Here is a 22,478-nt window from a genome sequence, read left to right on the forward strand (position 1 = left end):
CATTCATTAACTATTGCAATATAGTCAATACTCATATCACGCTATAAAATGCTTATTTTCTATTACCTATAAACAAAAAATAGATGATTTAAACTTACAATGGTAATATTAGATATCAACTTTGATGTGCAAGAGAATGTGGTTTTTCAAAAATTTTTCTGGAAATATGCAAGCAAAAAATCTTAAAGACTAACAGATTAACAGTGCAAATTCAGAAAGGTTCAGGTAGATCGGTGAGCTTTGCTATCCTCTGTCCACATACAAAAGTCCTATTGATTTGAAAGTAAATACAGTATAATCACTATGGAAAACTGGTTTAAGTGTACAACTTTAATAATTCCCATCCCATCACTAAAAATAATGCACAACTATAAAATAGAAGATGAGTTGGATTACTAGAAATTTGTAATTTGCCTACGTCAAAGTCAAGTATTTTTCCACAGAATCCACTTCACACGGTGGCCAAGTTCCAGACCAGTTCCCAAATCCTATTTAAGCAGTAGGGATTAATTAACCACTCCTTCTGCATCACTGTTTTTCCCTCTACTGGATCACTGCCATCAGCATAGAGACATGCTATAATTTCATCCTTCTTAAAAAAAGATCAAAAACAAAAACATACCTCTCTTGGGCTCACTTCTCCCTCGAGCAATTTTAACCCCTCTCCCATTTCTCTGCGCTCTTTTATGGGAATATTCCTTGAATGAGTTCTTGGATTCTCTCCTCTTTCTTACTTAAATCTGTCCCATGCAGGCTTTCATTCCCAGTATTGTACCAAACCATCTCACCACTATCAGTTATCTGCTCTAATTCTCAGGCCTCTTCTCACTCAACCTCTAAACTACATCTGACACAGGTGTTCACTCCTTGAAAACGCTTTTTAAATCCTGCTTTCAGGAGACCTCAAGGTCCTGGCTTGCCTCTACCACCTTCTCGTCTTCTGTACGTCTAAATCTTAGAGTACTTCAGGCAGGACTTAGTCCTTGGACCTATTTTCCTTGTTTTTATTTACACTCACTCCATTAGTGAGTTCATATTAAATTTTCTTGAAGTGAGATACATCTATATTTAACTTGAAGAATTTATATGTTTTACTGTCATTCTCAAATAGAATTAACTATAGATAAATCTACCGTTATTTGGGGATGCAGCTGCAAATAAAACCAGATTCAAATAGAAACAAAAATATTAAGTAAAATAGGTGACTTCATTTTCAATAAGTTATCACCATCTTTCTTTAACTTCAATATGACTGATACAGGGAGTTACTTTAAAGTTAAAAATAAATTAATGGGTACCAAAACAAATAACTTAGTATTTAGTCTAGTCATTTATTAAATTAGAAACATTTAAATACCCCACTACATATTTCATAAAAATGTCAATGACGGCCTTATCTACAGTCCTAGTCCCGTGGGCCTATGACGTTAGTAACACTCTATATTAATATAGACTTGCTTCAAAAGCCCTTTTACAACAATCACCTCATTTTACCCTACAAAAGACTCCACAAGGATATTACAGTAAATACTGTTTTAACCAGCAGTTTCTGCCCCTAACATGACCGCTCACATAACAGTAAGACTTTTAATGAGTGAATTTAATGAATTTAAAATTAGTTGGGGAATCATAAATCCATCCCCACCACAAGTAATATAGATTAAAATTCATGTTCAACTGATGGCAGGTCATTAATGTCATCTTTCTGTATTTAGTATAACATTACAACAAAAGAAATTTACATTTTCTTTTTTAATGCTAATGAATGAAACCAAGACCTTTATAGACAAATCGGTAAAGAGACATGCTTTATTTCATTTACTTCCATGACTAGACTGACAATGAAAATAAGGATTTTTATGATATTAACACTGATCGACTAAGATATAGGTGCATGGATGTTGGCTGCCTTTATCACAATGAAAAAGATTTATTTTTGCAAGCAAGGAGAATGCACTTATAATCGAGCACTCACTAGTAGTCCATGACTCCTTTCCCCCCTCCAAGATCTCCACTTCAGATGACATGGCATGTAGTGCTTGCCAACCCCAAACCAAGTGTCAGAAGTATGTAGATTAGAGCAAGGCTTTTCAAAGCGTACCACACTTCTCTTGAGGGCTCCACTGTCAATACTTCCAGACCTGAGCACTGAGGAGTTAGCACCTCCCCTTCTACTAACTATATGAAGTGTCTATGTACACATTCTTATACAGTTCTACCTCAAAGATCTCCATTTCTGAAATATTCCTTCCTGATTTAAATATTCTATCCTACTCCTTCAATTTCTCATCATAAAATTTTTGTCCTTACACAGTCTTTGTAATCCTTTCACTCTCCTCTATTTTCAAAACCATCAACAACCTTTTGGCTTTGCTTCCCCTCCTACCTCACTAGCATTTCAGATGCCTCTTCAAAGAAAAAGGGCCCCAGACCACAAGACCTTACCTCCTGGTCCCAAAAGCACAGCCATATCAGAATGCAGCATATTATATCCTTTCTGACCACACCTTCAGCATCCCTTTTCTGGTTCTCCTTTTAATTCTTAACTTGTAAATATTAAGTCAGGAGTCAACAGTTTTGTTACACCCCATTCCTTCTACACTCTCTTCTTCATAAACCCATCTATTTTCAAATCTTGAACTACCACCTCAAAATTATTTACACAAACAACCCCAACATCCCTATAAATATTTAATCCTGTACTATCAGTCTGCCAGACAACAACACAAAAATGTCTCATTAACCCAAATTCAACACATCCAAATTCAAATTCATTTTCCATGACTCCCCAAAAAGAAAATGTACTCACAGTTTGGACTTCTCTATTTCTGGTAATAGCACCAAATCTCTTAGAATTTGAGATCACCTGTAAATTAAAGCAAAGTACTGGATTCCTTATTAATCAATTCGCTAATCTTTTGATTGTGTGTGAATTACTGGCAAAAATAACTGCAGGCTCATCAAAGGAATATGATATAGTCATTTTCACTTAATTCCTTTGATGGTACACTAATTTGGTACAATATTTTACTCTGCGCATGGCTTGAACTCTGGAACCAATCTCCAACACATACCTCCAGTTTTGCTACCTAACAAATAAATCAAAATAATTCCATTTTCCCCCTACATCTAGAGAAAGCTTAAGTCAGGTATAAGCATTATGAGAATGGGCAATTCAATTTTGGCTAGTACTGAAGGATTCTGCAGCAGCCTATGCTCAAAGCTTAATTTGTACCTCATAAAAATTAGAACTCCACCTTTCACAGGTTGAGGATTATATTATCACGTATGTCTATCACAGTGCCTAGCATATAATAAGGGCTCAAAAAAAATGGTACTACTGTTATTACTGGTGTCACTATGAAGTCAGGAGTAGTACAGCCAAATGGGAAGCCATTCTGTTTCTCCAGGCGACTGCTTACAGCACACATTTCTTAGTGTTATTTTTTTTTTTTTCTTAGTGTTATTTTAAATCAATCTATGTCCTACATTCTCTACAGCAATTCTAATTTAGATTACTGTATTATAATGGTTTTTTTAAACCTTTTAAAGTTCTAAAAGTTCCAACATTTTATCATCTAAACTTCATCTTTCAGCCTGCCTTTCATCCCAGAAGTTAGCATAAAAATTTTTAGATGGTGATGGTAACCATACTTTTGGTTCCCATGTTACACAACAAAATCAAAACTGCAGAAATACTTAAAATGTGTACCTTAAGTAAACACCTGAGTATTCTAGGCAAAGAGGAAGGCCCTGTCTATGCACTAAATTTTTGTACTCTTCTTTTAAAAACTATTACATCTCACTTTACTTCATTCAGGTCTCTGCTCCCCTCACTGAAAGTAGTGGCTCCTCCTATCACTTTCTATATCTATGCCCTGCTTTATTTTTCCTCATAGCACTTATTGCCACCTATCATTATACCATATTGGTATTTGTTTATTGCCTATCTCCCCCACTAGAATGTACGCCCACATGAGCAAGGATTTTGTTTTGTTCCCCCCTGAATACTCAGCACTTAGCAGAATCTGGCACCTAACAGTTGCTCAATAAATATTAATTAATTAATTAATTAACAGAGAGGCCAAGACCCTCCAATGATATATAATCTCATTTGGTTTCCTGGAATGCAGTAGATCAGAAGTGACAATTTAGACAGGGAAGCTATTAGAAGCAGGCATGTAACAATGACAGAGAAATATTAAGAAAGTTCAGGAGCATCCGGGTGGTTCAGTCAGTTAAGCGTCTGACTTCAGCTCAGGCCATGATCCCAGGGTCCTGGATTGAGCCCCATGTGGAACTCCGTGCTCAGAGGGGAGTCTGCTTCTCCCTCTCCCTCTGCCACCCCCCCCATTCATTCTCTTCCTCTCTCCCTCAAATAAGTAAAATCTTTTTTTTAAAAAAAGGAAGTTCAAAGTATCAAACACAATCATGTAGGCCAGCAATGTAGGATAACTTATTATATGGATAAATAATCCTATATCCTCTAATAACCAACATCTTTGTATTACAATAAACTAGAATAACAATAGGTTTTCATGAATGAGTCAATTAACCAGTTTAACCCAGAGCATCTATACATATAAGGCTTCAGTAGATGACAAGGAATCTTTATCACTAAGAAAAAATTATATTACATTCCATATACTTTTTTTTAAGGAAATAGAGAACTGTATAATACTTTCAGAACTGTTCCCATAAAAATTAAAAACAAATTTTACTTTTAAAGGGAGAAGATATAATTTTTAGAAAAGACATGTAAGTGGAATCTCTCAATTCTCAGGGAAGTCAGATAAAGGAACCATTACCACATTTTACAAGTTTAAAAATTAACCAAATTTTCTTTTTTTTAATTTCAATATTGACCTATAGATCATTAGATTTTTGCAATAGCCTATCCTCATCTTTGTTAAGTGTATAAGATTTTATTTTTTTTTTAAAGATTTATTCATTTGAGAGAGAGAGAGAGAGAGAGAGAACATGGTGGGGGCGAGAGGGGGCAGAGGAAGAGGGAGAGGGAGAAGTAGACTCCCCGCTGAGCAGGGAGCCCCCTGCAGGGTGATCTCATGACCCTGAGATCCTGACCTGAACTGAAGGCAGATACATAACCAACTGAGCCACCCAGGTGCCCCAAGTGTTTAAGAATTTAAAAATAGATTAGTGCATCTTTCTGTTTAGCACCATTTTGTCAATACTGGTAAAGTTACACTTAACCTAGGATGCACTTCTCTCTTTAAGCCGTAAGCTATTCAGAGATACTATATAGTTAAAAACCTTGACAACAGTCTTTCTCTCTTGCAAGATTTATGCATAGTAAGTCAGAGATTCTGAAACATTAAAGTATATACCAGTTACCCAGGGATCTTGTTAAACTGACTCAGTACTTTCTGATTTAGCAGATATGGAGTAGGCCTAATATTCTGCATTTCTAACAAGCTCTCGTATGATGCTGATGCTACTGGTCCACGGATCACGCTTCTGAGTGTCAAGTCACTAAAAACTATGCTACCTTAAAAATTACAATATTATTTGGAGAATAATATTGAAATAAGTGAAATATCTGAATTCTATCTGATTAATAGCCTTATCAAGTGTTTCAGAAATATACTGAATGCCTGCCCAGTTGCAGAACTATATAAAAACAGCTTTCCTTATTTTTCTTAGTTATCTTCATAAAACCTAATGTATTGTATCATATGTTAAACAATATTCCATATCAACTCCCATCAACATATTATTCTATCAAGTTTTTGAGGTGTACTTGTTACTTAGCTATCTCCCTCAGGATCAACTGTGCCCCCTTTCTCAGAATTATCAATAAATCATAATATTTACTTTCAAAACACTGTCCTAGGCAGCCTGGTCTCAAGCTAGTTAATTACCAAGGTGCTTGATTATTATTAAGCCTCAGAGTTTATATCATAATATACCTAAGTTACCTAACTTTTACATAGTGTTTCACAGTTTACAAATACCTTCTAATGTATCTTTAATCCTACAACAGCTCTTCCAGGTGGTGGTTATCATTCACATTTTACAAATGAGGAAACTGATCAGAAGTAAAATGGTCCAAGATTACCTAATAAGTGAAAGTACTAAGAATTAAACCCAGTCTTCTGGTTTAAGTATGCCAATTCCCTAATCTCTGGGTAATTACAGGAGATATATATAACTGAGAAATAGCCATTAAAATCAAAATTGCAGTTTATTCAAGGAGAGTTTATTAGAGCATGGCTTGCCATATAAAAGAAAGGAAGCAACCTAAACATCTAACAGTGGGGAACAAATGAAATAAATTTTGGTATATCCGTACAGTGGAATACTACACATTTTTTTTTTTTAAATATAGGATTACTTCCAGGTTCCACTCCAACATGTAAAAAACTTGGAAGTCATCACTCTTCTCTCTCAACAAAATAAAAGTTGAACAACCTGAAAAATAATGGACTTTTCCTAGATCCTTGAGATACTGAGGCCAGAGGACACTCACCCAAGAAACTAGAAAGAATGTTAAAAACAGAGAATATAGATAAGCTAACCAAAGTAGAAGGCACAGAAGTCAGGAATTGATGTAAACACTTAAATGGTAACTTGAACAAGTTGCTGGGGGTTGACTGTGGACTAGTTTGAGAGTTTAAAACTCCTGGGGGTCTAGTCTGAGGAGGCTGATAACACTTTCCAAGGTTTTACGCCCCACAAGTTTCTCACAGTGAGAATCAAAGAAAAATCTCCTTCTCCTTGGCTGGAGTAAGGAAAAAGTAACATTTTGAAACAAGTCCATAGAATTCTCCACAAGAAAAGCCTACCTAGCAAAGGAAAAGACTTCATCAGAGCCTCATCCAACTTGGAGAAATGAAAACTACCCAATTCCTGCCCCCTTTTGCCTTACTGACATACCCATAGTGGGGGGGAAGAGAAGCTGAGAAGCACTTGTGGAGGTCCCGGGGCACAGGCTAAGTAAGAGATTGATATCTAAACATAGGATTATAGGGTTGCCTGGCTGGCTCGGTCCAGAGTATGTGACTCTTGAACTTAGGGCTGTAAATTTGAGCCCCACGTTGGGTGTAGAGATTACTTAAAAATAAAATCTTAAAAAAACTCACACAGGATCATAGACTACTTCCTTACTTCCCACACCTTACCACCGTATCAACAGGGCTCCTATATAGTAACAGGATTATAGCTAAAAAAAAAAAAAAAAAACTATAAGGCTCAGACTAATATTTAAGAAGGTATTTCTAGGGAAACCAGAAGATAAGAAGGGAAACAAAAACAACACTATAGGAATCTGAAACCTCTGGCACCTACAGCTACAGCAAACAGTCAACACAACCTAATTCCTAGTTAGAGAAATATAAAACCTCATGCAAAAGACCTACCTCCTTCAGTTTCTGTTATTATCCTACATATCATGTCTGGCTCTCAACAAAAATTTATAAGGCATGCTAAAAGGAAACAAAAGCATACTGAGAAATGACAAAGCAGGGTGCCTGGGTGGCTCAGTTAGTTAAGCGACTGCCTTCGGCTCAGGTCATGATCCTGGAGTTCCAGGATCAAGTCCCGCATGGGCTCCCTGCTCAGCAGGGAGTCTGCTTCTCCCTCTGACCCTCCCTCATGTGCTCTCTCTCTCTCTCATTCTCTCTCTCAAATAAATAAATAAAATTTAAAAAAAAAAAAAAAGAAATGACAAAGCAAGCATCAGAACCAAATTTGGATAAAGCAGATTTTGAAATGATCAGACTGGGAATTTACAATAACTATGATTACCAATGCTAAGGGCTCTAATGGAAAAAGTGGACAACATGCAAAAACAGGTGAAATATAAACAGAAAGATGAAAACTCTATGAACCAATCAAAAAGAAACATTAGGAAAAAAAAAAAAACTGTACCAAAAATGAAGAAGGTCTTTGATAGGATCATCTAAGCTGGACACAGCTGAGGAAAGAATCAATGAGCTCAAAGAAGTATCAATAGAAACTTCCTAAACTAAAATGCAAAGAGAAAAGAGAACGAAAAAAAACAAAAAACAAAAAAACAGAATATCCAAGAACTGTGGGACCATTAAAGAAGGTGTAACGTATACATAATACCAGAAGAAAAGAGTAGAAGAAATGTTTGAATAATGCCTGACAATTTTCCAAAATTAATGACAGAAGCCAAACCATAAATCCATGAAGCTCAGAAAATATCAAGGAAAGACAAATACCAAAATATCCATATCTAAGCATATAACACTCAAACTGCAGAAAACTAAAAACAAAGAGGAAAACATTGAAAGAAATCAGGAAAAAACAAAACAAAACACTTTACCTATAGAGGAACAATGATAAGAATTATGTTGGACTTCTCGTCCATAACCATGCAAATAAGAGGGTTGAGTGAAATATTTCAAGTGTTGAAAGAAAAAACCACCAACCTAGAATTTGTCATTAGAGAAATTATCCTTCAAAAATGAAAAGAAATACTTTCTCAGCCAAATAAAAACTGAATTTGTCACCAGTAGACCTGCCTTGCAAGAAAAAAGTTCTCTAGAGAAAAGCAAAATGACATAGGTTAGAAACTCTCCAATCTACATAAAGAAAGAGCTACACTGAATGAAGAAATGAAGGGAAGATAACATATTTTTTTTTAATTCCTGAATCTAACAGATAATTGTTTGTTCAAAGTGATAATAGCCACCAAGTTCCGGGTGATTATAGCATATGGATAAGTGAAATGAATGGCAGCAATGTTCTAAGGGATGGGAGAGAGAAACTGGGAATTCTCCATTATAAGAAACCTGCAATATCTGTGAAGCGGCATTGCGTTATTTATGTTAAGCAGGCAACCTCTAGGACAACCACTAACAAATATTTTAAAAACAAGTATAATTGGAACTCTAAGAGAGGGGAGAAAATGGAACCATATAAAATGCACAATTAAAGCCAGAGAAGGCTGAAAAAGAGGGAAAAAAAAGAAACAAAGAACTTAATGAATAGAAAAGTTACAAATATGACTGATATTAATCCAACTATATCAATAACCACTTTAAATGTAAATGGTTCAAATACACCAATTAAAAGACAATTTCATAACAATCCTTAATGTATATACACCTAACAACAGAGCACCAAAATATGTGAGGCGAAATCTGATAGAACTGCAAGGAGAAATGGATGAATTCACTATTACAGAGACTTCAACACCCCTCTATAAGTAACTGACAGATCCAACAGGCAGAAAATTAGTAAGGATAGGGTTGAACTGAACAACATCATCAATCAACTGGATCTAATTGACATTTATATAGTACTTCACCCAACAACAGCAGAAACCACATTCTTCTCAAGTTCATACAGACCTTTCACCCAGAGACAACATTCTGGGCCCTAAAACACACCTTCCAAAAAAAATTTTTTTTAAAGATTTTATTTATTTATTTGACAGAGAGATAGAGCCAGAGAGCACAAGTTGGAGGGAATGGCAGAGGGAGAAGGAGAAGCAGGCTCCCCACTGAACAGGGAGCTCAACTGATGCGGGGTTCAATCCCAGGACCCTGGGATCATGACCTGAGCTGAAGGCAGACACTTAACCATCTGAGCCACCCAGGCGCCCCACACCTTCCAAAATGTAAAAGAATAGACATCATACAATGTATGCTCTCAGATCACAATGGAACTAAAATAGAAAGCAACAGCAGAAAGATAAGTTAGAAAATCCCAAAATATCTGGAGATTAAACACCACACTTCTAAGTAACACATGGGTCAAAGAAGTCTCGAGAGAAATTTTAAAACATTTTGAAGTAAGTGAAAATGAAAATACCACTTATCAAAATGTGTGGAATCCATCAAAAGTAGTGTTTAGAAGGAAATTAATAGCACGGAATGCATACAGTAGGAAAGAAGAAAGATCTAAAATCAATAATCTCAGGTTCCATCTTAAGAAACTATAGAAAAAGCAAGCAGAAGCAGCAAAGAAATCAACCAAATTGAAAACAGGAAATCAAGAGGAAACAAATGAAACCAAACGATTCTTTGAAAATATCAACAAAATTGGTAAATTTCTAGCCATGTATTATGATGTATCACAAAGCTTTTATTTTAGTTTAAGTGCTAGTCTTCATCCTCAACTAAAATATAAATGCTTCTCTTGTTCCTTTTTAACCTTTCCACAATTTTCTAACATCATTTCTAGCACATGTATGTTACAAAACTAATCCCTGCCCAAAAAATATATAACATATATAAGATAACAGAGTCTTATTAAAGAGTGGAAAACAAAAAAGCTTACTTTTGTAGCATAATGTAAAAAATAACAGACTTCATATTTTTGGTAGAGAAATCAAATAAGTTAATCTATGCCCTGACATGCAAGCTTTTTCTTTTTCTTTTCAAATGAGTTCGTCAGTATAGAAACATTAAATTAGAGTAGACCTGAGTAACTGTTACTCAAGAGGAAAGAATGGCAGAAAGCTATACCATTGTCAAACATACCCAAAATAAAGCATTGCTGCCATCATCACCTAATAGGGGTCAACTGCACCCAACCTCCACCTCCTCAGAATTCCATTAGAACCATTAGTTTAAGAAGTGGTACTTTATTGGCACAGGGTAGCAGGAAAAAAATGGGATTTTAAAATCTGTGTTCAAATTTTACCTCTACCATTTTTATAGCCATGTGACCTTATACAAATTAATCTATGACAGGACTTGGTTGGTTGGCTGCCAAGTACAAGAAATGTAATTCCAACTAGTTTATGGGGGAAAAAAAGGACAACTTATTATAAAAATTAGTAGCAGCAATAATATTAACACTTGGGTGTCTCTTGGAACCCAATCTCAGGACCATGGACAAAGACAGGTGACTACAGCTAAGACTGTGTATCTGCTTCTTTTTTTTTTTTAAGATTTTATTTATTTATTTGACAGAGAAAGAGACAGCGAGAGCAGGAACACAAGCAGGTGGAGTGGGAGAGGGAGAAGCAGGCTTCCCGCCGAGCAGGGAGCCCAATGCGGGGCTCGATCCCAGGACCCCAGGATCATGACCTGAGCCGATGGCAGTCGCTTAACAGACTGAGCCACCCAGATGCCCCCTGTATCTGCTTCTCTTGTTCTTTCTTCCAGATGCCCCTGTTTATCTAGTTCACATGACAGGAAACAACACCATTAACAGTTTCTGGATTTTATATCTTACAGTTTCAATCACTGGAGCAAAAAACAAATTATTCAAACCTCTGGGCACTTAGAATTCAGGAAAAGCTCTGAGTGTCCTCCTGGCTTAGTGCAGGTGTATAGAACTGCTATAAACTACAGAAATGGGCAGAATTGTGACTGAGATCTCCCAGAGTGATCTTTTTAAAAGACAGATCTGATCCAGTTGTTAACCTGATGAAAACCCTTCATGGCTTTCCCAATATACTTACAATCCACAACCCTAGTTGAAACAAGACTTATGTGGGCCTTACAGGTCTAGCCCCTGTTTACATTTAACAACCTTGTTACATTAAGCCATAATCCCTCTTGCTAACTATATAGTTGAGTTTTATCTACTTTGGCCTTTTCTTAGTTTTTAGTGGAATCTACCAAGCTCTTTCCCACCTCAAAATTGTTGAACATGTATCTTTTGCATTCTCTTCTTTTTCACATAGCTAACTTCCACTAATTTTTCCTCAAAGAACCCTCCCTGACTCCCAAGGTAAATTAGGTTCCTCATTCTTTTCCTTTATAGCATTCACTACAATTTCTAATTACAGATATGTGTATTTGTTCAGTATCTGACTCTTACTATACTGTTAACTCCAAGAGAATTGAGACCTCTGTTTTGCTCTCCATTGTATACTTCTAGCACCCAGCTGGCCTTCAGTAATTATGTGCTAAATGAATAATTGGTTTAGCATAGGACAAGTGGTAACCACCACTAGACTGACCAATTATAGATGAGGGGACGGGTAGCAAGCAGGCAGAATTACTGTTATCAAGTTATTAAAATGGTTGCTCCAGAGTAACTTACTGAGGAAAGGGAAGAGAAAGTGGTTCCCAGAGAACCTGTGCTTCTGATGAGCAGAATAAACAACTTATCTATTTCAGTTAACCCTCTTTTTCCATTAAATTCTAATGGGACTATGATACCAATTAAATAAAATAATAAATACAATGGTAGCTACACAGTGACTTGTACATATAGCAAGCATGTAATTTTTTATCTACTTAGGAAAACATGTTACCTATTATTTTTTGAGTATTATTAACCTCCAAATAAGAAGTTAATTAAAAATCTACAAAATACTACAATGTGTATGACCAACACAGCTGTGTTTCATGACCCTTTTTCTCACAGAATCCTGATCTTCCCACCTAAGAGAATTACTTACCTTGTTATTCTCAAATATCTCAAATATCCATTTAACTTACAGAACAACTTCTAGAAACACAAAAACGAAGCAAAACAAAACCACCAAAACAACAACAAAACTGTTTCTGTTCTCAAGGAATCCATAAACTCCCTTTCTCACACTCTGCCTCCAACCCCACCACAGCCATCCTCCTGCTATGCCCGAAGTTCCAGAGCACCCAGTGTAAGACTGCCAGATTTAACAAGCAAAAATGCAGGATATCCCATACAGTACGTGACAATCCTATTCCCAAGCCTTATTCCATCACTTTACCTTCATAAGCCCATTCCAAAACCTTAGTTCCAATATTTTTCCTTATAAAAAAAATTTCTCTGGAGAGTCACTGGATATGATCTTTCTCCAAGGTATAAATAAAATTTACCTTGACTTTATTTAAAGGCTGTCAGTAAAAAACTCAAAAGAAGAAAACAAAGCAAATCATCTTAACTCAGTTTCTTGGTGGTACTAGGAGTTAAAAAATAAAAATGAATAAAAATAAAAGCAGACAACAAACATTACAAAAAACTCCTTTAAAAACCCTAAAAAGTCTTGTTTCCAAGAATAGGCATGTGAGAAAAAAGACTATAATTGTTTCAAAGGTAGATCCAGAGAGAAGAAATTCCCTGAGGGGAGGTACGTAAGCAGCAACATTAGAAAGGAAAAATGAACTCTCAGAAAAAAGTGGCTACACTGAGCATGGAAATGCTTTTGAATTTTATTTGTAACTGAAAGGAACCTCAGAGATTATCTACTTCAACCTTCTCATTTTACAATCGAGAAAACCAAAGACCCTGAAAAGTAATGACTTGTCAAATGTCACATAGAAGACCCCAGCTCCTTCCAATTTCTCTCATTCTCTCACATCTTGCCCCATATAATGTAAGGCTCACTGAACTTAGGAAGATCCTCCTCTCCATATCCAGTGGATATTAGAGAACAAGTTCCTAATAATGTTGTCATGTCTAACACAAGAGAAATGCATTCTTAGAACTTCAAAGAAAATTCTGAATGGATTTTCTGAAAGAAAAACTGTTGTATACAGCGTAGGTATTTTCAATATAATATTATCCTAATTACTAATATAATTCTCTAGTATTATAAATCTTATAATTTAGGTACATTAAGGGTTAAATTTGGTGGGCTGCCTGCAAATCTAACCACCAAGAATATTGTTTTTGAGGAAGTTCCAAGTTCTAAACCATTTTACAAATTTTAAAATATTTATCTCATGCTAAATTAGGAACCAGTAATACACAATGAATCAAAATTATAAACTGAATGTGATAAATTAAAAATACAAGATTCTTCACTTTATAAAAAGCTCTACCTCAGGGGTCATTTATTTTTAAAACTTGGTATTCAGGCACATTTGGCACAGGATATAATTTACATACATCTTTTTAATAATATTTCACTAGAAAACTGAAGTAAGCAAAAAAAAAAAAAAACCAAAACATTTCTATACTTACTAATTTAGGAAAAACAACAAAAAACCTTTAATGCATATTTTCATGAAGTGACCTATAAGAAGAAAATTAATCATTTTATGAATGAAAGGTTGACAATCTACATTATAGTACACAGATATTTAGTAACCTTCCAAAAAATGTGTGGGTAAAGGAATTCCATCTGAACAGGTAAATAAAGTTCAAAGAACCTCCAAAACATTTTCTCTTTTCTCCTGAAATAAAGCTATGTTTCATGAATTAAAATTCATTTGATAAATCTATTTTTAAAAATTTCTATTCAGTCCATTAAATCAATGGATATTCTTCACTCATTCATTTTATTTGTCTAACAACAACAAAAATGAGCCCCTACTATCTGCTAAACACTATGCTAGCAATTTTGGATTTATGACAATAAGATTCAGGTTAGTTTCTGTCCTCAAGGAGCTTAGAAAAACCTTTAATTACCCGTATTTACCCAAGTGATAATGACAGCTGAATTTTAAGTTGGTCATTTGCAAAAACATTAAAAATGTAATCAAATTCATTCTCAAAAAAAGAAACTATACAATAGTAATTTTAAAGACGTTTGAACAAACTCATCATCTATATGAAGTTTCCCTACAAAGTAACCAAAAACATGGCTTTGGTAAAAGTTCTAATAATATATTTTAATAGTAGCTTTTGCTATGAAAATTAACTGAGCTAATAATACCCCAATAAGGAAATCAAAAGCTATTATTACCATCTCTGTGATAATGAAAACCAAACACTTGGAAATGGGTACCTTAAACTATTCTGAAAATGAAGAAAAATGTATAATTAAATGTAGTATTATACAATATTAACACATTATATCTGAGTATGCAATTATTTACAAACCTGAATAATAAACAAAACTTATCATACCTTATAAATGATCCCAACTATGCATTTTGGATCATGTCATCTGTGAATTTTTCAATGAAGAAGGCCTTAATGTTTTCTGGAAAAATTTTTTTTTTTTTTTTTACAAACTTAATTCAAGATTCTACTTGTTTATTACCAAGTCATGTAACTTTTTTCATCAATGTGAACTATATCTATAGTTATATCTACATATAGGTATTAACTACAGTACCTATTAAATTTGTAATTATTAAAAACTCTTGATGGATGAGAAACATTTTTCAATTTATAACCATATATCTCCAAAGCAAAATTCAATGTAAATCAGCCATTCTAACATGCCAGGGAGTATCCTAATAACATTTTTTTCCTTGTATTTTAACCTGAAATATTTTCATCACCCATCAGCTAAAATATCTAAATTTTCTTTAAAAGCATTATGAAAACATCTTTACTGAATTTATGCATACTACTCAGTGACATAAATGGATATTATCTCCATTTACATATAAGGAAACCAAGGCACAGAGGTGTCCATTTTGTAAATTGCAAGGTCATTTCCTAACCAAGCAACTGATCCTACACCATCAAGTTATATTGTATGTGCGCCACTTCCAAATGCCATAAAACAATTACTGTACCTTAAAACAACTGCTTCTGCAATGCCTATGGGCAATTCTGTTTTATCAAAAGGGTTATGACAACAAGCTTAAATGAGAAAAGCCAGAAGGGGAGGATTACAAAAAAAAAACACTTATTTTTGGCAGTGAATCATTTATTTTTAGATAACAAGAGGTAAACAGTTCTTAACATAATAATCAAGTAACCAACAGTTGTTTCTTCCGTTTTCAAAAAAACATTCCATCTTTCAGGTAGATCATGCAAAACTGGAGCCTGCCCATTCTTGGAGAGAGAAGTTAGAAAAAAATGAGAAAAAAAATTCTACAACAAGTAATTAAATACATGATATTGCAAAGAACTGAATGAAAAATATTTAGAGAAATTAGGAAATGCTCATTATGGCAGTTGAAACCCCACCTTAAATATTAAATGCTTCCTTTCTTTCAACTGAAGGCTATGGTCAGCAATAAAATATTACCGAAAAATAACGAAATACAAAACTTTTTATTCAAAACTTGAGAAATTTTATATCAAGTGCTTTATTCAAATATTTGCCATAAATAAAAACACTTTGCTAACAGAAACTTAGAGCATACGGGAAAAACTGTTACTGAGAGTTCAAAGACAGACTGCATTTGTAATTATGAGATAGTACTATCAACAGAAAGATAAAAGTTACCTATCACCCATATTAAATTTAAGAACATTAGATGGGTTGAATAATCAATAAATCAATTACCGCCCAAGAAATAAGACTTAACTAATGCGTGAATCTAACACCAAAGAAAAAATTAAATTATAATCCAAAGCACACCTTATACAGAAAAGGACAGGATTAGACTGAGTCATATAAAGTATCTAGTCTAGCTGGGGGTTAATTAATCGGCTATAAGACAGGTTGCGAATGTTCAGGTCAGATGTGCTTTCTTTTCATCATTACTCCAGTTCATCACCCGCAAGTGCATGCAAGAGAAGGCGTCAGAGTACCGAAGCTAGGGGGCATGCTGTAGCAAGGGGAAAAGAAAAATGGGAAAGGTGCAATGGATGCTGCATAGTTGAATAATTATCTGGGTGGCACAATGGGCGAGTCCTGCCGACAGCGGAGCTGAGTAAGCGGCTCCCTAACTCTGCCCGAGGCACTCCCCCATTCCCAGGCATCGGAGGCGACCTCCCCGCTTCGCCCCCTCTTCCGGGGAAGAAAGGGATCCCCGCACTCGCTTTACCTTTATGTCTGTAATATAAAGACGCGCGGCGCAAACACGCAAACGCACTAGCCGGCTTTACAGAGCCTCCCGCACGTAGCGCAAGCGGGGGCTTCTCTGCCACCCAGTGCTGCAGCCGCCCCCAGAGCGAGGAGGAAAGGGGGTGCCGCCAGGACAGGGGCGCTCAGGCGGTAGCACCCCAGGTGAGACCAGCCGTCTCCCCACCTACAGCAGCCTCGGGCGGTCCCTGCAACCGAGACCCAAGCGCGCCGGCCGGCTGCTGTCTCCCTCGGCACCCAGCCGGGCTGGCGGGTGGGCGGCCGGAGCTCCGGAAACCCGCGAATGGGGGTGGGGGCCGTCGCGGGGGAGGCGCGCCCATCCCCGTCACCTTTGCCGGGCAAGAGCGCCACACACACCTCTCTCCGTTCTGGCCAGTGAGAAAGAGTTCCTCTCCCAGCACCCTGTCCCCACCAAAAAACAATTCCTGAGAGACTCGCGCTCACCGTGAAATCATGGGAGGCTCTTGCCTTACCCCGTCTTCATGCTTCGGTGGCGGCCGCCGGTGCCCCTCAGCTCCCGGGACTCCACCTAGAGCCTCCAGGAGCGACAGTCTCCGGCGTGGAATCCGCTCGGGGCAGCGGCCGAGGCACCGGGCTACTGGGAACGCCGCCTGCGGCGCCCGCCTGTCGCCGGACCCACCGTGTGCTCGACGCGCGAGCGAACAACACCGAGAGCCGCCGCCGCCGCCGCCGCCGCCCCCCGCCCGCCCCCTCCCCGCGCGCGACACTCCACAACCGGGCGCGGGGATCCGCGCCTGAAGCAGGGGGGACCGCTGGCCCTCGCCACCTAATCTCCCATCCTTCCCAACAGGAGCTATTCTCCACCACTCAGGGTCTTCCAATTTAAGATTCTCACTTTCCTCTTCAGCTCCCGTGCCAGGTGCAGCCGTGGTGGAAAACTCAGCCTCCACCCACTCACCCAACGGAGGGAATGAATACGGCTTTCCCCCCCATTTCCTGAGGCTGTATGGTATTGCCCAATCCTCAATTTGGGGGAAGGGGACGGAGAGAACAGTGCTTGGCCAGAGAGTGAGGGAAGATGATAGCCAATTGAATGAACCATCCATTCAGGGGAGGAGTCAAAGAGAGGCCTGCCCACTTCGCCCCGCCCCTTGCTCCAAACTACACTTCCCATTGTGCCTCTCCCACTTCCCGCCGCGCTGCACGCCGGGAGTGTAGGGCCTCGCGGCCTCAAGGCATTTCGGAACTCGTAGTCTTTAATCTAGCCACATAGGTCCTGAAAGCTATAAGGTATTATAATTCTCTCTATTTCCCTGAATAAATGTTTTCATATTCTCGGTTCTCTTATACGTATTCAAATACTAATTAGTGTACAATATAAAATTTCGTAAGTGAATTCTTAGCAAAGGAAGTAAATAATGTGTGTTATGGTCATCTGTCAGGACCTGGAAGCTGCTTCTTCCGCCCGGGCCTGGTCTCCGCAGAGGATCTGTTGCCGTCATGTCGGCTGCAATTGCAGCGCTGGCTGCGTCCTATGGTTCCGGTTCAGGGTCCGAATCGGACTCGGACAGTGAGAGCGGACGGTGTTCCCTGCCAGCCGCCGACTCCCTCATGCACTTGAGGAAATCAGCTTCGACCAAGCCCTCTCTGGCAGTGGCGGTGGACTCGGCTCCGGAGGTGGCAGTTAAGGTAAGCTCTTTGGCCACTGATGCAGTGCGGGACTTGTCTGCTTCTGCTCCAAAATCCGGCAGTCTCTTGTTAGGCCCCGGGTTACCTCTTCCTCAGTGCTGAGATATAAGTTGCTTAACGCAACTTTCTTCCTACGTGCATCTGCCTCGGGAGAAGCCGGGACTTGGAAGTTCAGGACAGCTCTCCACTGCTCCCCGCTCTCGCCTCCCGCCAGCAAAAAGTGGGAAGGGGGGGTGGGGGTCGTGAAATTTGAATTTATTGTGATTAGGATGTGGCCTGGGTAGAGCAGGTTTAAATCAGAACTTCCCAAACTAGAGCATGTATCCTCACTTGAAGTGAGTAATGGCCCGGCTTGGTTTTGTTTCTGAAGTCAGAACTAGATTCTGATCCCGGCTCCACCACTTCTGTGAACTTGGGAAAGTTATACAACCTCCACTGTGTCATCGCCTGTACAATGGAGATAATTTTAGAAGTACGTGTCTATGTGAGAGGGTTATGTAAAACTTAAGTGAAATGATACAAATGTAGCTTATAGCAAAGAGCCTAGTATCTAATAAAAGTACAATAAATGTTAGTTTAACCCTTGTGATTATATATGTCAGTACAGTGAGAAAAGGCCTTGGGCTTAAGAAACAGTGTGCTTGATCCCAGTTGAGGAAGGTGATAGAGGAAGAAATTGGGTTGTGTGGATCATTTAACAAATATTTACTGAAGACATTATTTGCCAGGAACTCTTCTAGGGGCTGAAGACACAGAGGCCAACAAGCTAGACATCTTTGCATACATGCTCGTGGAAGAGGCAGCCAGTAAAATGTGAGCAAATAAAGTGGTTACAGCTTAGATTGAGTACTATGAAGGAAAAAGAAAAAGAGTTCCATGATAGGGAGTAAGATAGGATTATGACTTCCATAGATTGGTCAGGGAAGTCCTTTCGGAAAAAGCAGCTTTGAAGGAGGAGGAGAAACCAGCCATGTGCTAGATAAGGTGAGAGTTTCCAAAGGAATCAGCAAGCTTTGAGATGACAAAGAGCCTAGGTGTGTTTGAAGATCTGAGGAGAGGTTGGTGTGTCTAGAACCAGAGGAAAGCATCCACCAATTGGTAGTATAAGCTCAGTAGAGCCTAATGGGGGTGATCAGAAGCTCAAGATGTGGTGATGAGAGGCAGTGTACAAAAATTACTTTGTACTTAAGATGTTTCTTATAGAATTGTCAAATCAGTATGTTGTATGCCCGAAACTAATATAACATTGTATGCGAATTATACTTCAATATAAAAAAAAAATCAAACAAACCAAAAAAGGTGTTCCCAAGTCTAGTGTTATAACTTCAAGTCTTCTGCAAGTTTTTATGAATTTTACTTTTTATTAATAGAATGGTTATGAAAGAATGCTTAGGATCCTCCTATCTTTATAAGAAAACAAACTCCCCAAATTTGTATCACTCCAGCAACCTCCTGAGTTGTCATTCTTGCACAGCTTAGCTTTTTGGAGCTCTCACTTCATCTCATTTTCTCCTCAACCAAGAGCAACCTAGCCCTAGCCTCTTAGGAAACTTACTGTCCCTAAGAAATATTGAGAACGTGTCAGGTTCTGCCATCTGACTTGAATATCTGCATCAAATGACACTATTAAATAGGTCTTGTTTCTTGAAACTTTCTCTCCCTATGGCTTCCATAGGGCCATCCTCAGTCTTCCGAAACCCTGCTCTTCTGTGCTCCTTTGTATGTTTCCTTAGTCCCCCTTCCACCTCTCATATTCTCTCATGCCTTCAACTTCAGTCTATGCTTCTGATGCCTCACAGGTGAACACTGTGAAGTGGTTCACACAGGCTCTGGAATCAAGACTGTCAGGATTCAAATACTGCTCCAGCACTCACCCAAATGGTCACCTTGGATGAGTTACTTTTTTTTTTTAAGATTTTAATTATTATTTGAGAGAGAGAGACAGAGAGACAGAGAGCACAGGTGGGGAGGAGAGGGAGAAGCAGGCTCCCCACTGAGCAGGGAGCCTGACGTGGGGCTAGATCCCAGGACCCTGAGACCGTGACCTGAGCCAAAGGCAGACGCTTAACCGACTGAGCCATCCAGGCGCCCCTTGGATGAGTTACTTAAGTGTTCTGTGCCGAAGGTTTTTCTCATCTGTAAAGTGGAGATGACACTAGGACCCATCTCGTGGATAGACTTGTTCGTAAAGCACATTAAGCACTTATAACACTGTCAGACACACTATCCTTACTATTTCCAACTCTAAACTCCTTGCTAGCTCCAGAACTACCAAACTTCTCTCTCTGGAGGGTTCTCAGGTACCTCCAATCCAATGTGCTGAAAAATTAACACTCCCGCCCCCCCACCACCACCAAGGTCTACCTCACCTGTTTTTCCCATTTTGGTTAATGATCCCACAACCCACTTACCAGACCAAGCCAAAATAGAAGGGTCTTTTCCTTCTTCCTCAGCCCCTGAAGCTAATTGTTCAGCTGGTTCTAACATTTCTGCTTCATTAATTTCTCTCAAATTAATTTTTCCTCTCCATTTGCACTGATACAGCCTTACTTCATGTCTGCATTACTTCTCCCAGAAACCATTCTTGTTTTTCGTTTCTCTTTCAACCCCTGCTTCTGGGTATTGGGTTCTGTCATCGTGATACAATGGTATTTATCAAATATTTTATTTCAGATTCTTATTTCTCTGCAAGACTGTAATAATAATAACCTTCTAACTAGTTTTTCTACTTTTTCCTTTCTTGTTTCCTACTTCCATATCCCATTCTTTTCCTTCACAGCGCTCCCAAAGTGATCTTTCTAAAGTCCAGTGTTTTATCACTTCCCTGCCCAAAGACACTGTGTTACTACTGAATAATTTCTAACTTCTTTGTATAACATGAGGCTCGCCACTCTCCCATGCTGAACTCTCTACGAAGCCCCAAAAGCCTTATTTTCCTCTCAAGATTTTTGGCCATACTAGTCTCTCTGCCTGGAAATCCCTTTCCTGTTCCTCATGCTGCCCCACCCCCCAAAAATCCTACTGCCCTTCTGTCCCAGTAGTGCACATGTTTCCTCGTCCATCTGTCCAGGCAGCCTTCCTTTGTACCTCAGTTGTAGCAGCTGCTGCATTGCTGTGACTTGTTAACTTTTTCTTTACCCTGAACTAGTGGGAGACCCTGGGGACCAGAGATGGTTGTGTCTATTTATTTTCACATCTCCTGTGCCTAGTATACAAGATTGAGGGAAATAATATCTGGTGAAAGAATGAATGAAAGAGTAAGTGAAAAAGAAAGGCTTGGAAAAGCATATACATTGATTGGGTGGGGGCAAGGGAATGTCTCTAGAACTTGCTTTGTTCAGTCACCTTAATTTTTAAGTAAGATAATCCAGGAAGAGCGGTTGCATAAGTTACCAAAGGTCCATTAGAAGCAGAGCACAGATCTGGAGCTACACAACCCACCCCCCGCCCCGCCCCAGTTGATGAAGGTTCTATGATGAGAGAGTCAGGGACATTAATTGTCACTAGTTTATGAACCAGCACGTGCTTATATGCAAAACAAACAAACAAAACCTCTAAACCTTACACATAGGAAATTTACGATAGAAAAATGACCAAGGGAGGAGATGTGAAGCATGCAAATACATTCATCTGTATTTGACTAATTGTATTGTGACAAATAGCAAGCATTTGACAAGAGTATAAACTTAGGCAGTGTTTTTAATCCATTTCCCTGAATGCTGAGATTGAACATCTTTTCGTATGTTATTGGTGATTTGATTTTTTTTTTCTTTTTGAAGTGACCATTGGGTTGTCTTCCTTCTGATTTGTAGATCTTTGTATATTCTAGATAATATCCTGTGTCAGTCACATGTGCTGCAAATATCTTTTCCAGTTTGTGGCTTGTCTTCTCACTCTCTTTACTGTCATGATAAACAGTTGTTTACTTGTCTAGTCTTATCAAATTAGTCTTTTATGAATTGTGGCTTCTGTTTCTTGTTTGAGATCCTTTCTTATCCCAAAGTCAAAAGAATATTCTCCCATTTTGTTTTTTGAAAGCACTAAATTTTTGCTTTTTACATTTAAGTCATAAATCCACATGGAATTAATTTTTGTGTATGGTGTGAACATTTTTAATAATATGGCTCGATCTTTTGGTATAGCTTTGCCCCTCACCCCATTTTGTTGTTGTTATTCAAGAACGCTGTGGCTGTTCTTGGCCCCTGTAATTCTTTATACGGTTTAGAATTGACTTGTA

The 22,478-nt window shown here is 38.2% G+C and overlaps 2 protein-coding genes across 7 annotated transcripts in view; one reads left to right on the forward strand and one right to left on the reverse strand.

Annotated features, from left to right (window-relative positions):
- The window catches only part of WASF1 (WASP family member 1), a 66,734-nt gene extending 49,093 nt beyond the window's left edge, over positions 1-17,641 (reverse strand). For 2 of the 6 annotated variants that reach the window (XM_025863920.2, XM_025863913.2), the window contains exon 1: positions 17,036-17,641. The gene's annotated coding sequence lies outside the window, so the exon portion shown is untranslated. Of the gene's footprint in view, positions 1-13,842; positions 13,895-14,730; positions 14,807-17,035 lie in introns of all 6 variants that reach the window. The other 4 variants (XM_073893769.1, XM_073893770.1, XM_073893768.1 and 1 more) reach the window with 4 other exon arrangements.
- A 353-nt stretch (positions 17,642-17,994) lies between these two features.
- Positions 17,995-22,478, forward strand: part of CDC40 (cell division cycle 40) — a 59,285-nt gene continuing 54,801 nt past the window's right edge. Inside the window, exon 1 of the mRNA XM_025863893.2 lies at positions 17,995-18,241. Coding sequence (XP_025719678.1) covers positions 18,053-18,241 — 189 coding nt within the window. The 5' untranslated portion in view covers positions 17,995-18,052. The remainder of the gene's footprint in view (positions 18,242-22,478) is intronic.

The sequence above is a fragment of the Callorhinus ursinus genome, unplaced genomic scaffold (assembly GCF_003265705.2).
Source record: "Callorhinus ursinus isolate GAN/ISIS: 27379988/994484 unplaced genomic scaffold, GSC_fseal_2.0 scaffold6, whole genome shotgun sequence".
NCBI classification, from domain to species: Eukaryota; Metazoa; Chordata; class Mammalia; order Carnivora; family Otariidae; genus Callorhinus; species Callorhinus ursinus.